Here is a 22,066-nt window from a genome sequence, read left to right as displayed (position 1 = left end):
CCCCGAGACTGGGAAAGTCCGGCGGAGTGCGGGGCGGGAACCAAGGCAGGCGGGCCAGGTGATTGCCGATCGCACGGATGAGCGCGGATCCCGGCTCGCGCTCCGTCTGGCGGCGCCGGCTAGCCTGTGCGGTGCGAGGTCTGAGTCGCGCTTCCGCCGCCCCCTCGCCTCGCGCCCGCTAGCGCTCGACCTGCCCCTGCCTCCGGGAAGGCCGCCCCGCGTAGGGCTCTCGCGCCGCCCGGAGTGGGAGCTGGCGCGCTGCTGAGGGAGGGCCAGAGGGAGGGAGCGCGGGCGGGCGGGCGGTTATGGCCAGTCGCTGGAGCACAAAAGAGTCTCCGCGGTGGAGGTCTGCGTTGGTCTTGCTTTTCCTCGCCGGAGTGTACGGTAAGTGTCCGCGTCCCTGCGCCCCGCTGACCGAACAAAGCTGGGGCGACCCTGGGCCCCGAGGCCTCCAGGACAGAGGTTCCCCGCGAGAACGGGGAGAGACCCCCGCCGCCGGCGGGACAAAGACCCGGCGAGGGGTGGATGCCCCGAGGGTGTCCCCACGCGAAGATGCTTTCGTCCACTCACCACCTCCAGACCCTCGGGGTTGTCTGAGAGGGGTTTGGGCGTCCCGGCCGGAGGGAGTCCCGGTGGAGCGAGGGGGTGGCGGGCGGACTTCCCGACCTGGGCCGGAGGGCCCCTTGCACAATCCACACACACAAAGATGTATGACTGTGTGAGAAGGAAGAGGAGGTCGCCCTCGCCGCTGTCGGGACGGTCCTGCCACCCCTGACCCTTCCGGGGTCAGGAAGTTCTCTCCCTAGTGAAATTCCCACCGTACCAATCCCCCATCTTCCCCACTCCCTGAAAAAGCAGCCCGCTGCTCTCTTCCCACTCCTGCACCTCGGAGGCCGAGGCTCTGTTGATCCCGGGCGTGCTGGATCCTGTCCCTTCCCCAGAAGCAGCACGCGGGAGAAGGCCAGAAAATAGTTTCCAGCCCCACCTCAGTCTCTCCCTTAGGGAGTGGATGTCTGCCCTGACTCCTAGTTCATTTGTCATTTCATCTATCATTGGCCGCTAATGTTGTCACTTGCTTCAGTACAGTCTGTGGATTGCGTTGCATATACTCCTTTGAGGTTAAGAGACGGCTGAAGCCTGCGTGTGAGGACTAAGCTTTATATTACATCAGGGTCTGAACTAGAGCTAAATGGAATTAATTAGAGCATTCATTGCTTGAGACTTGAGTTCTGCTTCTGACTTCACAGTTCTTAGTTTATCAGTGAAACGCATTGAAAAAGGTGTTTCAATGAACACAGTTAACCTTTACTTTTTAGAATGGTGTTTTGATATCTTCAGAAGGAAATAATTAGAAGTTACCTTTCTTTGGAGATTTCACTTAGAAAATGTCTAAGTCATTTGCCACAAACACTCACTCCACTAATGGTGTGGTGATGGAGTTAAGTCAACACGTAATTCACCAGCAAGTATTACCTCTTTTGAAAGCATTTATCTGTGGAATTGAATGATGGTAGCTTTTAAAACCTGAGAAATTACAGTAAATGAATTTAATGAACATAAATTAACGTTCACTGACAACCAAAAAATAGTTTTTCAGTGTGATTAAAAAGGTATTGCTTGCTGCGTGACCTGGTTAACATATTATTATTTTTGTTTGTTTGGGGTAGAGAAAGGTTTGGTCCACATTTGATGTAATAATTGCCAATGGTATGCTTGTGTGTGATCAGAAAACCCTGTGCGTGACTTTTGAGTGTTAGTTGCATCAAGTCACTGTGATATCTACTTGCCTGATGACTTGTGGGTTTGGGTCTACACCAGAGATCAATAAGCTATTATGTTGTTTATTCTAGCCTGAAGGTGGGTATAGTTCTGCTCTAGGTTTGGTGTAATGGCCCAGAAGAGAGAAGAAAGCAAGAAGGCATCTTTAATCTAGGGCGATTAGAAGTGTCCTGCTTTGTCCTCTGCTATAGTCAAAATTGAATCTTAGCGATGTCTGATCAGAATGGATAAATAAATGAGCTCTTTTAGCTCTTTCATTAAAACCTGTGTCATTAGTGTTTGAACTAAAAGTCTTTTTGCCTCCAAGGATAAGGGGCTGTGAACCCTATAATTTGTCTTGGTACATTTTTTTGTACTTGTACACAAAACGACTTTCTGGTAGGTGCTTATCAAAGATTTATCTTTTTGGAATTTGTCTTCAGTGAGGAATTGTTAGTAGGCAAAGAATGAAACTCCTTTTCCAACAGAGGGGGGGACCATGTTATAAAACTAGCAAGTAATTGTGCCAGGGTTGATGTCTCAAGCCACAGCAAGTTTCAAAGTATAAGAAAAAAGGAGGTAGTGAGCCAGGCAGAACATTAAACTATGTGAGCAGAGATTAAAGATACCCTTCACCCTGCAACTGGGGAAATTCTCTTTATAGCTGCACTTTTGTCCTCTTCTGTCTCTCCAGCCAAGTGTGGGTTTATATGAGAGAGAAAAAAAAGCTGTAACAATAATATGGGGGATGTGCTTTAACAGTGGTGGGTTTTTTTTAATCTGAATATACACTAGTTGTGTGGAGTAGTGGATGCATCCTGAGAAATATCCATCACATTGGACCTGTAGGACAGATATTAGCTGTAATTTATGAAACTCTGATACATCAAAAAGTGTTTTGTTTTGTTTTTTTAAAGTGGCTTCAGGAATAATTGGAAATCATTGTTAAAACAACAGTGTATTCAGGGGTGCCTGGGTGGCTTAGTCAGTTAAACTTCAGACTCTTGATTTCAGCTCAGGTCATGATGTCAGGGTCAGGGGATCAAGCCCCATATTGGGCTCTGTGCTTAGGGCAGAGTCTGTTTGTCCCTCTCCCTCTGCTCCCCACCACCACCACGTTTGGGCTTGCACGCACTCCCACACGCTCTTTCTCTCTCTCTCAAATAAATAAATAAAATTAAGAAACAACCAAGTGTTCATAGACTCAGTGAAAAAACACAGGTTGGCCAATATTTAGGCAGTTCCAATATTAACTCTTCACAGGATGATTAATGGCAGTATTAAATGGCTCCAAGTTGTGTCGCGAATCTTTGAAACAATTCATACATCTTTTTAAAAGATTCTCTTTATTTTGGTGTTTATTCTCTTCACATGGCCATTTTAGTGGTCTATGTACGTGACTCTTAAAGGTGACCATTTTAGTGGAATAGTGTGACAGTTACATTTCCACATTACTTTTCTGAATGTCAAAGCTTTATTTGAAAGACTAAATTCTGATATAAAATATCATTAATATATTCTGGAAGTTGTTCAAGAACCAGTAATTATCTTTCAAGAGCTGCTATATCTTAGCTGCTGTAACTTAACTATTGAATGTGCCTAAGAGTTAGTAGAAAGTAAAAGTTGACCTCTGCTGTTGAGAGTTTGAAGAGATAAAAACATTAGTGGGAGCAACTATGAGCTTTGCTGGGCATTGTTGTAGGCCTGCTATAAGAAGGTGCTTCTTCAGATCTCGCGTAGGGATGTCTGGCTTTTGCAAGTGCATGGAGGTTTCCAAAACTGTCTCCTAGTCAACAGAAGCTGTTGGTTGGCTCATCTCTCAACCCATAATTTGGTAATCATAACAGTTCCATTACTTTATCCATTTCCACTTCTCTTTGTCACCCAGATCATTGCTTTCTAACTTTTTTTTTTTTTTACTGAAACCCACCCTGAAAATACATTTTATGTTACTCCCAGTATACAGAACAAAACAAAGATTATGAAATAATACTCTTAGTACCTGTGATGCTCTCCAACATTTTGTATTCTATTTATCCCTCCTTCTTTCACCCTTCCTCTCTTCATTTGGTGGTTGGACTCATTAATTTTGGACCCACTAATAAATTGCAGTTCTTAGTTTGGAAAACACAGCCCCAGATGAGACCTTAAAATGTAATTTGAAATGTTTGTGGTTTTTGTATATCGTTTTACAATAACCTTGGAGAGTTGAAGATGGTTGGTTTCTCGCCACTTGCTGCCAGAGCATTTGATAGCAGTAAGAACTCTTTCTGGCATACGCTGACTGGCCTGTGATAAAATTCTTCTTTAAACTGGTATTCAGCTAATTATAGTCAAAAGTCTTTGCTATACACAGTACTGTTCTAGAGATTGTGGTAACATAAAATATTGTTTTTATTCTTGCATTTTATATCTAATGGGTAAGTCTTTTCCCATGAATTTTATGGAACATTCAGCAGAATTCTATAAATTTCCAGTTTACGCATAGACCAGAAGTTCCAATTTTAGAAAGGTTGTAGAAATAACTGGAACATGAGAAAAAAATCTAAACTAGATTCCAATTACTTCTAAAAAAGTCAAGCTTGATTACATAAAATATGTTGAATAAAACTGAATTAATTGCTTAACATAAACCCTTCCTTGGGTTTAGAATCTAAATTATATCCATATCCTGGGGACAATATGATGGTACACAGCACATTCTATAAAATTCTAAGCAGGCAGAAAGTATTAAATGACCACTTTCAGAGGGCTAGCTATGTTCTAGGAAGAATATGGAGGAGCTTTGAATGATGTATGGTAAATCATTTAGAAGGTTCCTAGAAAGTAAAATCTCTGACAAAAACATAAAAGTCATGTCAGGCTGAAAAGTGAGCAGCAGTTAAAGAGAGTGGAAAGAAAAGAACTGACTTTCGTGGTTAGACAATTTAAAGCTTATCAAGAAATTAAGAGAACAGTGAAACCTTTTTGTGTTTCTGATCTGAGGTGTTTTTGTAGTTGAGGTTTTTTTCTTGTTTTTTTTTCTTACCTTTTATCAATGCTGTTACAGTTAAAAAAATGAAAGATAAAAGGGGGTAAATAAATACAGATGAGATTTATATAGATTTAAGCGAACAGAAAATGTTTTTATTTTAGAATGAGTTTTAATCTTGTTCTTGCTGCAAGTCTTTATAGGTAAATGAAGTTTGTTCTAAATTTGGGAATTGAAGTTGAGTTAATGATCTCTAATTTCTAAGGTTACCTTTCCCTCCAGGTTCTTCTCTTTTTCTCCTCACCCTCCCCCACTGTTTTTTTAGGGGAGGAGTGAGGGATAGATGTACACTACTTATTCCCTTTCTAAAGCGTAGGATTAGATCGTGTAAATACAAGTTACCAATCTATCTGTTCAGATGCATGTCATCAGTCTTTTTACCTATATGCAACAATAGGTGTATATATAGACCTATCTCTATATTTTTAGTTTCAGTACTGAATTAGCCTAAGGAATCCTCACTGTCTAAGCTATAGAAGGAAGGGAAGGAAACTAACATTTATTAAATTAAGTTTGTAACATTTATTAAATTAAGTTCAGATACTGCACTTGGTCTTTCTTCATTGCCAGTTCATCTTTAGTAGGTCTCATTTGGCAGTCCTGCAAGGTATTTGTCACTTTTCTGTAGAAGAGGAAATTGAAGCTCAGAAAGGTTGTGACTTATCTAAGATCAAACCACTAGGAAGTAGTAGAGCCAGGATTGCAACCAATCCTATCTCTTCACTCATTCATTCAATTAGCAAATGTTTGTTGAGCACTTGCTTGTATCTGGCACTGTGTAAGGCCCAACAACCTGATGAACATAGTTCCCGCCCTCATAAGGTTGACAGTCTGGTAAATTAGTTATAATAAGATACTGATAAGGGGCAGAGATAGTGAATAACAGACACAGGGTAGTTAGAAGAAGACTCCTTTGTAGAGTCATTTGTAAGACCTAAAGGATGGCTAACCATATTATGATTGGGAAAAGAGAGCCTTGTGCTTGGGAACCACATGTGAAAGACCCAGAGCCAGGAAAGTGCTGGTGTGGAAGAGCTGGTGTCACAGGTAAATGAGTAAAACCAGTGTAGCTGCAGCATAGTGGTCACACAGGAGAGTGGCAGGGTGAGCTTAGAATCTTAGGCAGGAATTCAGGGCTTTGGAAACCATGGTAAAGAGTTTAGATTTGAGTGTAACTATAGAAGACGTTTAAGTGCATATCATATAATTTATGGTTTGAAGACACTCACTTTTGCCCACTCTGTGGAGGATTGTTGTGAAGTAGATAAGAGCAGATATGGGATGATCAGGTTTTGGCTGTGATCCAGGTGAGAGACAGGGGACCTTGGACCATGGTAGTAACAGTGCAGATAGAAGAGTATGGATTGCCTTTTTGATGGGAAAGAAAGGGATGCTTCCTCTCTTGTCGCAACAGGGAAGGAAGAAAATATTGATGCCAGTGTACTTAGGTCTGTTAAAAGTTTCAGGGTGGGAAGATGGAGATTTCCTAAAGTAGTAGGACATGGGATCAGGTGAGAGTGACAGGGAGGAGAGATTGAGGGTGATTTATTTCTATAATTCAGTGGAGGAGTTTCGACCCTTAGGAATTTAAGGTTCTGTTATTTAAGCTAGAAAAGGGAAGGCTAAGAACACTCAACGCAAGAAGGCATATTGTGGTGAACAGCTGTACAACACGTGACAAGAAAGAATGAGAATTTCAGTTATAAGGGGGAGCGGCTTAACAAGTGTCCTGTGGAGAAGTCAGTTCTAAGGACTGTCATTTTTATCATTGAAATAAGTATAGAACATAACTTTCTACAGTGTTTTAAGAGTATTTCAGGCAAGAAGCAAAGGTTAGAATAGAAGATTTAAGAACCTTTTTGCCCAAGTTAGGTGCTTTATGTTAAGTGGTCAATTAAAGATTGCTTTATATCTTGGAAGAAGGTAGGATGTATTGGTAGTTTAGAAAGTTTCAGAAAATTTTGGAAAAAGTAAATGACCTTTTTACCTTTGTTTCCCTGGATTGCATAGTTTATTTACAGAAGATACAACTGTAGAAGATCCTGACACCGCGAAATTTGCACTCACATTCATACCACTGAGTGAGAGTAACTTGATATCTACCTTTAATTCACTTACATTTCCACTTTTAGAGAAATGGGGAATGGTACTAATGTTTTAATATTGAATTGATTAAATGGAGCACAGTACCATGTTTAGTGTTGGGATTTACTTTTTAAACATAAGTAAGAAAGCAAGCCTTTTCTTATCTGACTTAATTTCATTGATTATTAAAGCATTGTTTAGGTTTTAGGTTAGTAAGTTGGAGAAAAGATGAATCTTTGTATCCGGTATATTCTGAAATTGAATTCAATTTCTTGAATTAATGCCTATTCTAGTGACACTAGAACCTTTTACCAAGACTTAGGATACAGAACGCCTTTACAAAAAATATGCCTTGCTTAAATCCTCGGAGTATCTGTGAGGTAAATATAGTGGAAGCTGAATTCGAGAGCAGTGATTTTGCCTAAGGCTGTCTCTCTACTGCTGTTCTTTTTGCACAGAGACCCATCGTTTTTTGTGGGGTTTTTTTTTTGTCCACATTATTGTAACAGCTCCCAACTAATCTTCACTCTACTCTTGTCCAGATTCAGTTATATACATAGCAGCAGCCAGAGTGGCTTTTCTAAAGTACAGATATAATTATGTAATTTTCTTGCTTAAAACCCAGCAGTAGTTCCCTGTTCCTAAAATATAGGCATAACTCACTAGGCCCTTATGGTCTGGCTAGTTTTTCCCTTCTTGTCTCTTGTTATTTCCCTTTACCACTCCCCTACCCTCCTTTGGCCTTCCTTTAGATGTTATCTCCTTTGGGCAGTCTTCCTTAAAAGGTGCCCTTCTCAGGAGCATCTCAGACTTCTTATATACAGTGTTGGTATTGGCCTGTTTTATTTCTGTTTCCCAGTGCAACAGCACTGTCCGAGATACAGAATGTGAGCCTCAAATGTAAGTCATATACATAGTTTTAAATTTTCTAGTAGCCATATTAAAAAGAGACAGGTGTCATTAATATAAATAATTAAACTCAATATTATATATCTAAAATACTGTCATTTTGACATTTAATCAATAGAAATAATTACTGAGATATTCTACAGTATTTTTCATATTAAGTCTTCAAAATCCAGTATAAATATTATATCTATAGCACATCTTAATTAGACTAACCACATTTCAAATGCTTAATAGCCACTTTGGAAAACAGTATCTATTAAAGTTGAATATAAACATGCCCTGTGATCTAGCAGTTCTACTCCAAGGTATAAACTCAACAGAGGTGGATATAATAATGTGTGCCAAAAGACATGTACAAGATTATACATAGTATCCTTATTTGTTATAGTCCCAGATGAAAAACAGCCCCTCTGTCCATCCTCAGTAGAATTGCTAAATTGATTATAGTGTGTTAGCATAAGGGAAAACTGCACAGCAGCAGTCTTCAAACTTCAGGACTCCACAATTAAATTTAAAATGACAGTAAGAAAGCCATTATGTGTGACCATAAATAGCGTACATTAAATAAAAATATGTAAAATGACACCTATATTTTCCCAAACAAACAAAAATTAGTGAGAAGAGTGGCACTACTCTACATTTTTGCAAATTAATGTCTGGCTTAATAGAAGTCAACTGATTTCTCATGTCTGTTGTGACACATTTTCGTTGAAGTATAGGAAGAAATCTTGCCCCACATAGATGTGTTATTATAAAGGGAAAAATATTTTAATAGCCTTTTCAGATAAATGTGAATATTCTTTGATGCTACACCAGAACTTGACAAGTAGGCGTTTTTTGTAAGTTTAGTTGCAACATGGAATCTGAAACCTCGATGAACTTTATTCTGTTAAACTCTGGAAGAGTCTTGGAGATTCCCAGGAATCCACTGACCAATTTTGGGAATAACTTGCTTATGAAGTAATGAAAAAGAACCAGCTGCTGGTACCAGAAGCATGGGTAGATTTCACATGTTGAGCAAAAGAAGTCAGACACAAAATTAGAAGGTTCTATGTGGTTACAATCTAAGAAGTTAGAATACAAGGTGAGTTGTTGCCTATTGGCGGGAAGCAGGGGAGGTTGTGATTGAGAGGATTGTTTACCAGGATAGCTTCTGGACTGCTGGTCCTGTGCTATTTCTTGACCTAAGTAGTAGTTTACACAGATAATGGAGTTTTCTAGTGATTGCTCATTGAACTGTAAACTTTCAGTAAGTGCAATTGTGTATATGTCTCAATTAAAAATTAATAAATTAAAAAAAATAGAACACTGTTCGATTATAGTATCTATAGAAGGTTTTCTGATTATTTATATTTTCTGTAGTGCTTGGCTTTTTGCTTTTGTTCTTTGATTTTTTTTTTTTTTGCCTTTGGATTTGATAATTAAGAACAGTTTTAAAACTTCGTACTTTGGAAAATTCCAAACATATCCAGAAGTAGAGAAACTAGTGTAATTAACCTGATAAACCCAATATCCAGATTCAACAAATTATCATTAAATGGCCAGCCTTGTTTTAGCTAGACTTGTACTCACTCCCTAAACACAAATGATTTTGAAGCAAATCCCAGACATCTAATTTATTCATATTTTGCTATGTATCTTTAACATGTGAGGACTTAAAAAAAAAACCTCAATACCATTATCACACTTGAAACATTAGCAGTTCCTAATTTACCATCAATACCCAGCCATGTACATATAGCCCTGGTTGTTATATAAACATGAATTTTTAGACACTGTTTGAATCAGGATCCAGATAAGGTCTATATTCTGCAGTTGTTGATATCTATTAAGTCTTTAATTTAATGCTTCCAGACCCCATTTTTCTTTTTCTTTTTTTTTAAGTGTGATATTTGCTATAGGTTTCTGTTATTTTTAATCAAATTAAAGATTTTCAATTTCTATATTAATAAGTTTTTGAGAATAGGTATTGAATTTTGTCACGTAAGTTTTTTCATTTCCAAGATGATCATAAGGTGTTAATGAGGGCCAGAGGTATGCAGGTGAAACATAACCTAGCATAATGCCAGATAATACCTGAATAAGTGAATTCCTTTATCCATGAATGGAGTAAATTACATTCATGTGATTCCTAATGTTGAACTATTTTTACATTTATGTAATAGGTCATAACAAGTTGGTAATGATATATTTTCTTTTAATCTGCTGGAATACATTTAGTAAATTTTTTTAGACTTTGTGTTCATATTTATGAGATCAATACATAGCCCTAAATTTCTTCCTCCCTCCACTCCTTTTCTTTTTCTCTCCTGTAAACTGAACTGTCTTCCTGCCTGATTATCAGATCTAATCCCTAATCTGTTAATACTTTTAGATGGATTTGTAAACTTTTTTGTTTTTGTTGATTTCACTGGTCAGTGTAAAAGATTTTATTATTTTAATTCTGATTATTTCACTTTTTAAGATTAGGAAAGGAGAGTGTTTATGAACTGTATAATAGGAAAGCAACAGTTAATAGCTTTGTCCTGCTGGCAGGAGAAATGTTTCTTTCCCAGTGTGGTTAAACTTTGTTTCACTTAGCAAGATAATAGAGATGAGCCTATAAGAAGTAGATCCCTTCCTATGAATGGGCCTTAAATAAGCCAGTTAGATACCATAGTAGAGATAGATTCACATCTGAAGCATGGAGGAGGGCAAAACAAAAGTTTTTTAATTGGTGAAATTCAGTTTATCAGTTTTTTATTTATGAATTGTGTTTTGGTATCATTTCTAAAATTCTTCGTCTAACCCCAGATCATGAAGATTTTCTCTTATTTTTTTTTCTAAAAGTTTTATTTTTATGTTACACATTTAGATGTAAGATCCATTTTGAGTTTGGTTTTTATAAGGTGTAAATTTTAAGAAGAGGCTCCATTTTTGCATATGAAAACCAGTTCCAATACCATTTGTTTAAAAGACTGTCTTTTTTCAATTGAACTGCTTTTTCACCTTTGTCAAAGATTAAGTGGTCATATTTGCATAGGTCTATTTTGGTTTTTTAAATAACAAGTTTATATAATGAAGTCCATCCTTTTTAAGTGCATAATTCAGTTGTTTTTTGTGTGTTTACAGAGTTATCCCAACTATTATCACTATCTAATTCTAGAATAGTTTCACCAGACAGAAACCCTGTACGCATAGACAATCACCACCGCTTTTCCTCCCCGCCCCCCCCACATTTTGTTTATCTGCTCATCACTTGACAATCATTTGGGTCGTTTCCACTTTTTATGACTAATGCAGCTATGCATATTTGTGTACATGTTTTTGCATGGACATTTTTCGTTCTCTTGAGTATATGCGTAGAGTGGAATTGCTGGATCTTTTGGTAATTCTACATTTACCTTTCTGAGGAAATACCATATTGTTTTCCAAATGGTTGTACAATTTTACAGTCTTACCAGCAATGTGTAAGAGTTCCAGTTTCTCCACATCTTCACCAAAGCTTGTTATTGGTCATCTTTTTATTACAGGCATCCCTGTAGGTATGAAGTAGCATTTTATTACAGGTTTTTTTTGGATTTTTCTAATGAGAAGTGATCTTGAGGGTTTGTTTTTTTTTTTTCATTATTGGCCATTTGTGAATGTCTGTTCAATTCCTTTGCCATTTCTTAATTGGTTGAATTATCTTTTTGTTGTTGAGTTGTAAGAGTTCTTTACATATTGTGAATATTAACCCCTTATCAGATATATGGGAGGATAATACATGAGAATGTACTATTCTGTTCTATTTTGTGCATGTTTGAAATTTTACAGAAGAAAGCCAAAAAAAGGAGGTGTTTAAATATTTCCCCAAATTAATTACATTAAAATTTGAATCGCCATTCTTAACAATTATTTTGATTTCTTAAGTTTTCTTCTCCCCCTCCCTTATCATTTTCTTTGTCCCATATTCTTTTCCTTGAAGTCTTTAATTTGATTTTTTTTAAATTTTGCTAAAGTACATTCTTGAATTGTATTCTCTGTCTCCCTAAGAAATATGTATTGGGGGTGTGCGTGTGTGTGTGTGTATATATATATATATTTAGGTGTACACAGCTGAAAATGTTTCTTTATTTTGTCTTCACACTTAAATAATGGTTTGGCAGGGGTGGGGGAGGGCATTCCAGGTTTCAGTATTTTCTGTTCAGAATTCTATCCAGAATTACTTTATCATTTGTAACTTTAAGTTGCCATTTTGATTCTCATTCCTTTGTTCCTTTAGAAGCTTGTAATAATTTCCTTTTGGAGTTTACAGTTTTCACCAATATGTGTTTATGTGTGTATCTTCAGTCGTTATTACTGTTTGGTATTTGGTAGTGATTTTATCTGAACATATCTAGATGTGTGTTGGAAAGATAGTTTTATGCACATGTTGTATATGTTATGTATATGTGTGCATATGTATGTATGTGTATTTTAACTCCATTATCCTATGAGTTCTCTACTTTTAGAACTCCTCTTATTTGAATATTACATATCTTGGCCTTATCTTTTTTATTTCTTAGAGTTTTATATCCCTGTGTTTTTATTCTCGAATTTAAAGATTTTTTAATCTTCTAAGTTATAATTGTCTACAATATAATTGTCTATAATTTAGAATGGTTTGTGATTCTTCATATAGTCTTCTAAGTGATAATTGTCTGTTGTAGAAAATATAAAATATTTGTCTTTACAAATGGTTTTCCTTTTTAGTAATGACGACTTGGGGGTTTTTTCAATTAGCTCTGGAACTGACATGTGTCTTTTTCACCTCTCCTGTGAATTCTCTTACTCTCTACCTGCCCTTTCCCCTACTCACACCCCCACCTCTGAGATTATGATAAGAACTGTGGGTCCTTTCCTCAGAAAATAATCCACATAAGCACATTCACAGAGAATTTCGTATATGATATTGTGTGATCCCAGAACCCCTTAAAGCTCATTCATGACCCCCTGATAGTGCCATTCTTGAACCAGCTGCATTGGTACTACCTGGGAACTTGTTCGAAATTCAGAATCTCAGGCCTTGCCCCAGATACTGAATTAGAATCTCCATTTTAACAAGATTCACAGGTGATTTCTTTCATATTCATGTTTGAGAAGCACTGCTGTAGAAGATTAGAAACCTCTCTGAAGTTGTGGTATATGTGATCTATATTGATTGTTTCCCTTTTTAAAAAAAAATTATATCTGATACATCATCAGGGTCACTTTTTAGAAAGTGAAATCTTGATCACCCAAATTGTGCATGGGTTATTAAAGTAGAAATATTTTTAAATAGTTGCAATACAATATAGTATTTGAATAGTAAGCTATGCTATATGAAATAGCAAGAGACAGACTGATTTATAAACTCATTTTTTTGTCAATAGCAAGCATGTAGCAGTTACTATGTGCTACGAAGTGTTCTAATCGCTGTGTGTGTGTATATATGTGTATACGTGTATGCGTGTACACACACAGTCACTTTCTTCTCATAACAACCTTATCAGCCTGGATACTATTATGCTATCATTTGATAGATAAGGAACTTGAGACACAGAGAAGCTATGTTTTTAGCGAAGTTCATAATCAGTAAGTAGAAGAGCTAGGATTTCAACCTAAATTCGCTCTATAATCCGTGCTCTTAACCATTATGCTCTACTGCTTCTTCATAGTTTTACTTAACAGACCTCCCTAAACTCAATGTAGCTTATATGCAAACTGATTAATTATGATACATTTGCTCTTTTAAATCCATTACTGGAACTCATCTGCTTGTGGTGCTGATAGATGAGCCACAGATACCAGATCACTAGTGTTTTCTGAATTAATTTTGGTTTGCTGTTAATTGAGATTTCTAAATGGCAAGATGCTGGATTATTGGATTTTATGCCCTCTACCCTCAAAGTTTGTTATGAGCCTATTAAATAACTTAAGCAAATACTTTCTACGTAAAATGTTCATTTTCTTCCCTCCTCAGAAGATGGACAAAAAAGAGCTTAGAGAAATGGTAATTGGATGGCTAGTAAAATAGAAAAAAAAAATTAACTTTACAAAGAAATCCCAAGTAAATATCACATACTAGTTTAGTAAGTATGTAAGAATCAACTTCTGTTAAGTGTTCAAAATATTCAGTAAAGACAGAAAAATCAACATGTAGTTAGGGTGCAATGAAATGAGCATTCGTACCTGAATAGTAGAAATGGTAGTCCTTGGCTGATAGGTTTATTGGTATTACTTGACATAGATTTGGGGCATTTTTCCGTATCACTTTTCCTCATAAACTGTTTCCATAATGTTGAACGTTAGATTGTCTGCAGTTTTTGTTCGCATTTATAAATACTGTAATAGACATGCTTTTATAATATTTATCTTAATTTTTTAAAATTTCCTTGTGGTTAAGTCATAAAAGTAGAATTACTGGGTCAAAAGTTGGAGTATTTTCAAATCTGTCAAAAATAAAAATAACACCCAATTTTATTGAAGGCTTACCATATGCTAGTCATTGCTTTAAATGTTGCGTATATATTATATGCCTTATATATATATTTTTTAAAGATTTTTTTATTTATTTATTCGACAGAGATAGAGACAGCCAATGAGAGAGGGAACACAAGCAGGGGGAGTGGGAGAGGAAGAAGCAGGCTCATAGCAGAGGAGCCTGATATGGGGCTCGATCCTCTAACGCTGGGATCACGCCCTGAGCCGAAGGCAGACGCCCAACCGCTGTGCCACCCAGGTGCCCCTATATGCCTTATATATTAATGAATATATGTATTTTTTATTTTTCTGTGTGAATTATGAGAAAATTTTTTGCAGAATTTCAGGTAGTGAAAGTATAAAGAATAGCAGGATTCGAAAATCATTCTGCAACTCCTAATGAAATATTCCGGTTATAATCATCAGTAAATGAAACTATTGGATGGTTATATGGGAACTTTACAATGGAGAAATCAGGTTGCCCTCTCTATACCTATTGATTAATCTCAGTCTCATGAAAAGTAGGGCAAGCAGATAGTCTCTGCCTCCTAATGTGATACCTATAAAGCATACAGCACAAGCTCTGAAGTAGGCCAGCCAAAAATGTTGAACCTGTGTCAAATCAGCTTTCTACAGCAGGGGTTGGGAACCATGGCCTTCGACCTAAAACCAGCCTGCTGCCTGTTTTTTGTTTCGTGTTCTTTTGTTTTTTCATGATGTTCAAATACAGCCAGTCTGGTGTATTTAGGTATTGTCTATGGTTGCTTTCATGCCACAGTGTCAGAGTTGAGTAGTTGCAACAGACACTGTGTGACCCACAAAGCCTAAAATATTTACTACCTGGCCCTTTTACAGAAAAAGCTTGCCAATCCTTGAGCTAGATGAGCAAAGTTAAGTGACACCAAAAGGAAGTGACACCACAGAATAGCAGCCCCTTAAAGGACAACTGATCTAGTTTCTGAAACCAGTTTGCTATGGAAAATAAGGGAGTATCACTCTAGATTAAGAGGGACTTAAATACGCCAGATGAAACATTGAGACTTTGGATCCTGCTTCAACTGTAAAAAGACATTTGTGAGACAATCAGGAAAATCTGATTACGGCCTGACTAGATTAAATGATACCAAGAGGGACACCTGGGTGGCTCAGTCGTTAAGCGTCTGCCTTTGGCTGCGGGCGTGATCCCCGGGTCCTGGGATGGAGCCCCACATTAGGCTCCCTGCTCCGCTGGGAGCCTGCTTCTTCCTCTCCCACTCCCCCTGCTTGTGTTTCCTCTCTGGCTGGCTGTCTCTCTGTCAAATAATAAATAAAATCTTTAAAAAAAGTAAAAATAAACAATGAATGATACCAAGAATTATTACTTTTGTTAAAGTAGTAGCATTGAAGTTGGGTGACAGAATGTCTGTCTGTATTTTTAGAGATGCATATTGAAGATGCATATAGAGGTGAAATGATACGTGTGATGTGTTTTAACATACTCCACACAGACACACAAAAGAAAATAGGTAGCAAAGGTAGAAGTCAAACTCAAGATTCTGATATCAAGGCTCATATCCTTGGCACTGTATCATCGTATACTAGCTGTAGTAGATTTTAGTATTGCCTTCTCTGTTGCTTTTAACTATTACTGACCTAGCTTTTTAGAATTCCCTCATCTCTTGGAATCCTTGTCAATGTATGCACATCCTTGGTCTTCTGTTCCACTGTATTTAAACATCATTAACGAGGAACATCTACCAAGTATGAATCTACATCTTCTGGTCTTAGTGGGAGAAGAGGCTGGTATTCCATACATCATTCTGTTCCTCAGTAGCTATGAGATTTTAGTCCTGTCACTTAAATGCTGAGTCTCAACTTCCTGGGCCATAAAATAGGAATATCAATTACTCCTGAGATTGTTTTAAAAATACAGGATGTGTTATTAGGAAACTGCTTTGTGCATGACAAAATTATTATCCAAAATATGACCCATTTATATTTTGAAAAATAAAGTGGGGGTAGTTAAATGCATCATCTTTATAATAAGACAGACCTTGGTTTGGGTACAACTTCATAACTATATCACCTTAAGCGAGTTATTTATTCTTTCCAAAATTTAGTTTCTTCATTTGTAAACTAGAGGTAATACCTCAAATACTTGTTCTGATGATTAAGTGAATTAAAATTTGTGAAAGTTCATAGTATAGCCACTAATACATCCTAGGTAGATAAATATTTTTTCTCTTTGTTCAATTGGAGAAACATACCAATATATCAGAGATAGGTATGTTTATGCTGCATAATTTTTTATAGCTATGTGAAAAGGATAATCCTTAACTTCATGCATGATACTTCTGTAGGGAAATGCCACATTGACAGAATAAACAGCAAGGCACTATATTAAGATTCTGTGAAAGAGTAGGTTATGAGATGAGCTTTTATAGAGTTAAGTAAAGAGCTAGCCATTTGCTCAGAGAAAAAAGAATTCTTTAAACATATTCATTAGATTTATGAGCTATAAGCTATTTAGAACCCAGGAGTCACTGATAATCAGAAATGTAAAGCATCAAGCCTTTGATGTCTCCCCCGAACCCCCCACAACAAGTTGTTAAAGGTGATGCAGAGTCGAGTCCCTTGCAGTCTGAAGACTAAAGCTGCTCCTGAGTTTTGAACAGTCATTTACCAAATATTTTACATACTGAAGGGCAGTGATAAGGGATAGCTCTCTAAAGCCCATAATCCCAGTGAACAATTGGATCTGAAATCTTGCTTCCCCCTTAATGGCTCCTCTTCCTATTTATGTTCCTCCATCCTCTTCTTTCCTGTTAGCATCTGAGCAAACTATAACATGAAACCAAATTTTTAATTATACGGAGAGTGTTTCATGCTTAATTTCAAAATCTGATAATTTTGATTCACTAAACCAACAAACATTTACTGAGATCTAACTCTGTGTCAGACAGAAACTGGAAGATAGTTGTTGGGGAATAAGAAGGCAGGGAGAAAGACTGAAAATGAGAAAAGGAGAGAAGAAAGAGGGGGAGATTTTCTTTGCTCGTAAGACACTCAAAATTTGAAATGGAAGATGCACAGTTAATAACCCAACACAAGATGATAAGGACCGTGGAGGTAATAATGCCCATAACTCAGTACTGACGTGACTTACTATGAGAACATCAGAAGGGACTCCTAACTCATCCTGCGATTGATAGAGATCTGTTTCCTAAGACAAATTGAAGAGTTAGGCAAGTAACTGGTGGCAGTGCACTGGACTGTTTCAGGGGGAGAGAACATCGTGTTCAAAAATATCATATTTTCAGAAACTGTACTTTGGCAGTGTGTCAGAACCAGAGTATGTATGTATGAGGTAAAAGCAGACAAGGAGTAGTAAAAGTTAAGGGTCAAGAGATGAGAGAAGAGCCAGATTACAGTGGGCCCTAGAGGCTCTTACTACATATGAGGATTTGAACCAGTTTCAGTTTTATAAGCTGAAGATTAATATCAGATATGCCTTTAAAAAAGGTCTCTAGTAGCATTGTGAAAAATGGATCAGAGAGCTGTGAGACCAAAAGTAGGAAGTTTGCAAACTAAGTCATTTATTCATGCATTCAGCAAATACAGTTGACCCTTGAATAATAAAGAGGTTAGGGATGCTGACCCCCTCACAGCCAAAAATCCATGTATAACTTTTGACTCCCCAAAGTATTAGCCAGTAATAGCCTATTGTTGACTAGAAGCCTTACTGATAACATAGTTAACATATTTTGTGCCTTATATGTATCATATACTATATTCTTAAAATCAAGTAAGCTAGAGAGAAGAAAATGTTATTAAGAAAATCACAAGGAAGAGAAAATACAAACACAGTACTATACTGTATTTATCCCATCCCCCCCATCCATGTATAGGTGCACCGCAACCTGTGTTGTTCAGGAGTCAGTTGTGTTTATCAGATGTCCACTGTGGACTAGGCACTCTTCTATGTTTCTGGCTTTGTGGAGCTTATTATTTAATGCAGTAAAACAGGAAAGAAACATCAGTAACCTTAAGGAAGGAAATTGCAAGATTGGGAAGAATCAGGAAACTTAATGTATAGTGCATGAGCAGAAGGGGATGGTAAAGAAGAAATCTGGAATGACTTCCAGGTTTTTATGTGGACAGCTGGAAGATGCTGGTGTCATTCACCAAGGTAAAGAGTATAGGAAGAGGAGCAGACTGAGGGTAGAGGTAGATAAAAGGAATTCAGTTTCTGACATGAGTCTGAAATATCTAGGTAACATTAAGGTAATACTGAATTCCTGTTCAATAGGAAGTTAAAAGACAATTTTTAGGATGGAAATAATAATAGCAGCTCCTTTATAGGGTGATTATGAAGATTAAATGTACTGAAGCATGGAAATGGCTTAGATGATCATCTGGCAAATATGAGCAATTCTTGAGCAATTCTCTTAACCTCTTTAATTCTCAGTTTCTCCGCATGTGAAATGGGGATAGTATCTATTTTACAAGAAGTCTGCAAGGATTAGTAATAATGTATGAAAAACACCAACCACAGTGACTGGCATAAGGTGAGCGCTCAGTGAATATTGTGGAGGTGGTGAATATCAGGTAAAAATTTGCAGCTCAAGAGAAAGATTCTGATTAGGAGTAGAAATTTGAGATTTATCAACATGGAAGACCTAAACCTTTAAACACGTATGCTGAAAAGAAGGAGTTTCTAGAACGAGAGAGGAGAATATGCCAAAAGACCTCTGAATGGTTGGCAAGGGAGATGATTTACAGAGAGTACTGGTTGAGGAAGTTTAGAGGCTCAAAAAGAATAATGACGGATGCATAGTTTTTGAGGGAATTAAAGGTAGAGATAGATAAGGCTTTATTTAACGGATATGTTCCATACAGATGGCTAACAGACACATGAAAAAATGTTCAAAATCATTAGCCATCAGGGAAATTCAAATCAAAACCACATTGAGATAACCACCTTACGCCAGTTAGAATGGCAAAGATAGACAAGGCAAGAAACAACAATTGTTGGAGAGAATGTGGAGAAAGGGGATCCCTCTTACACTGTTGGTGGGAATGCAAGTTGGTACAGCCACTTTGGAAAACAGTGTGGAGGTCCCTTAAAAAGTTAAAAAGTTAAAAATTGAGCTATGATCCAGCAATTGCACTGCTGGGTGTTTACCCCAAAGATACAGACGTAGTAAAGAGAAGGGCCATATGCACCCCAATGTTCATAGCAGCATAGTCCACAATAGCTAAATTGTGGAAGGAGCCGAGATGCCCTTCAACAGACGAATGGATTAAGAAGATGTGGTCCATATATACAATGGAATATTACTCAGCCATCAGAAAGAACGATTATTCAACATTTGCAGCAACATGGACAGGACTGGAGGAGATTATGCTAAGTGAAATAAGTCAAGCAGAGAAAGACAGTTATATGGTTTCACTCATTTATGGAACATAAGAAATAGCAAGGAGATCGGTAGGAGAAGGAAGGGAAGAATGAAGGGGAGGGTAAACAGAAGGGGGAATGAACCACGAGAGACTATGGACTCTGGGAAACAAACTGAGGGCTTCAGAGGGGAGAGGTGGGGGATTGGGATAGGCCGGTGATGGGTATTAAGGAGGGCATGTATTGCATGGAGCACTGGGTGTTATACACAAATAATGAGTCATGGAACACTACATCAAAAACTAAGGATGTATTGTATGGTGACTAACATAATAAAAAATTATTATTAAAAAAAAAGGTATGTTCTCAACATTGAATATCCAGATGAGTTGAAATTATGAATTTATAGTGACACTGTTCCTCATAGTTATGTGATTTTCTCCAACTAACAGAAAACTGGATTCAGAGTTCATATTTTTGAGGATAAAATGTTTGATAGGTGGGTCATTGGTTTCAGAAATGTGCTGGGGTAAAAGCTGGATTGAGGAAGGGCTTGACCAAATGATAGGTAAGGAAGCTCCATTAGTGAGTGTAAATTCTTCTTTCACAAGGGTTGGCTGAGAAAAGAAAGACTAAGATAAGAAATGGGGAGGTGCACTAACAAGAAAAAGGTTTTCTTTTATGAATGAGGAAGACCTGAATACATACATATGTCATCAAGAGGAGACAAGGAACCAGAAGAGAGGAAAGATCTGAAGGGAAGGAAAAGAGGGGGACTAATGAACGACTCCCAAGATCCAGAGTGATTTTAGACAGTGTCCTCGACTCCTAGGATGGAGCCTCTGATAAACTTGAGAATTACCTTCCTGCTTAATGAAAAACCATTCATAATGTCATGTTCTCTGATCATTGATATTACCAGAAGTAAAAGCGAAGTACTTACTGTCTCATCTTGCATAAATAATAAAGGTAAGAAAAAGACAACATTATGTGTATTTGATGCAAAAAAAAAAAAGAAAAGTAAACATGGAGTTAATGTCAAGAAAAACTTAAATTTTTAAAAGATACTATGATTTTAACAATTTAGTAATTTAAGCATTGTCAGAAGTATACTTTAAAAATGTAAATGGTTACTGATTTTTAAATTCTGCTTTCTTTATATTTCTACCTCTAAAGGGCTATTTTCCTGCAGTCTGGCAATTAAAAATCATTTATCTTTGTTGTTATTATCATTCCCAACACTGTTTCTATTTGTTTGCTTTGGTCTGTGGGTAAATAACGTAGTGTTATCCATGATGTCAGCAAGAATAGGAAAGCTGCAGCCATACATTACTCTTCTCATCGTTAAATCTCATGTATAAGAACGTTTTTGAAAGTGACCTGTTGCTATAGCAGAAGGTAATGTATATGCTTCAGTATTTATATTAAATGATAGTTCTTGTACCATTTTGTCAATAATATTAAGAAAAAAGGCATCACCTGTAATCATTTCTTAATTATAACGTTATAAAGAAAAACTTGAAACTAAGTAGCTATGTAGTTTTATGTTGTGTTAATTTTTGTCAGAAGGTAGTATTCCAGTACTTAATATTCAATCCACATGAATTAATTTGCAGAAGTAATATATACTTTAATAAGTCAAACAAAGAAATGTATCAGAACAAAAGCTAATCATTTCTGTCCTCCTTTCTGTCTTGGAGATGGGGGTAAAGGGGTAGGGTAACAGTGGTAGCAGTTTATTTTGTATCCTTCCATACATTTTTTTTATACTGTACCTTGGACTCACAAAATACACCAGAAGTCACAAATTCAAATTCTAACAAAGACCAAGAAAGTAACACAAATGAACTAAGAGGGTGGGGTTTCAGTGTCAGAATAACAATAGAAAGTCATGGGGCACTTGGTCACCTAAGGAAAAAATGTGTCCTAAAAGAGATCAGCTCAGTAGGTTTGCATGCACTGATACATGTAAACAGATACTAAAATGTTTTCAGGGGAAGCCAAGATATTTATTGTTTTTAAGTGAAAACTCTATTTTCAGTGTTGGAATTAGGTAGATCTTGATTTGAGCATATCCCTCCCACTTAACTAGCTAAAGAATCTTGCATACTTTACTTAATCTGAGTCAGTTTCCTCATCCATAACATGGGGATAACAGTATCTATTCTAGGAAGAAGATTAAAGTAATACCTCACGAGTTCAGTACGGTGCATAAATGTTGACTGTCTATGATCAGTAGTTGTCTGACTTGAGGAGTGTGGAAAGGGAATTGACTGCAGAGGGGCCCAGAGAGCTTGTTTGGGTGATGGAAATGTGTGTCTTGATTGTAGTGGTGGTTGCAGAACTGTGTGCATTTCTTAGAACTCATCAAACCCTATACTTGGAATTAGTGAACTTTTTTGCATGTAAATTAAACCTCAACAAAGCCAATTTAAAAAAACAAA

General features: G+C 37.2%; 1 protein-coding gene across 2 annotated transcripts in view; it reads left to right on the top strand.

Annotated features, from left to right (window-relative positions):
* The first annotated feature begins 305 nt into the window (after positions 1-305).
* LRP12 (LDL receptor related protein 12) overlaps positions 306-22,066 on the top strand; it is a 71,238-nt gene continuing 49,477 nt past the window's right edge. For both annotated transcript variants that reach the window (XM_002917476.4, XM_002917475.4), the window contains exon 1: positions 306-384. In XM_002917476.4, the coding sequence (XP_002917522.1) occupies positions 306-384 (79 nt within the window). The remainder of the gene's footprint in view (positions 385-22,066) is intronic.

The sequence above is a fragment of the Ailuropoda melanoleuca genome, chromosome 9 (assembly GCF_002007445.2).
Source record: "Ailuropoda melanoleuca isolate Jingjing chromosome 9, ASM200744v2, whole genome shotgun sequence".
NCBI lineage: Eukaryota > Metazoa > Chordata > Mammalia > Carnivora > Ursidae > Ailuropoda > Ailuropoda melanoleuca.
Note: the sequence above shows the minus strand (reverse complement) of the source record. Positions and strands in the feature narration are given on the sequence as shown.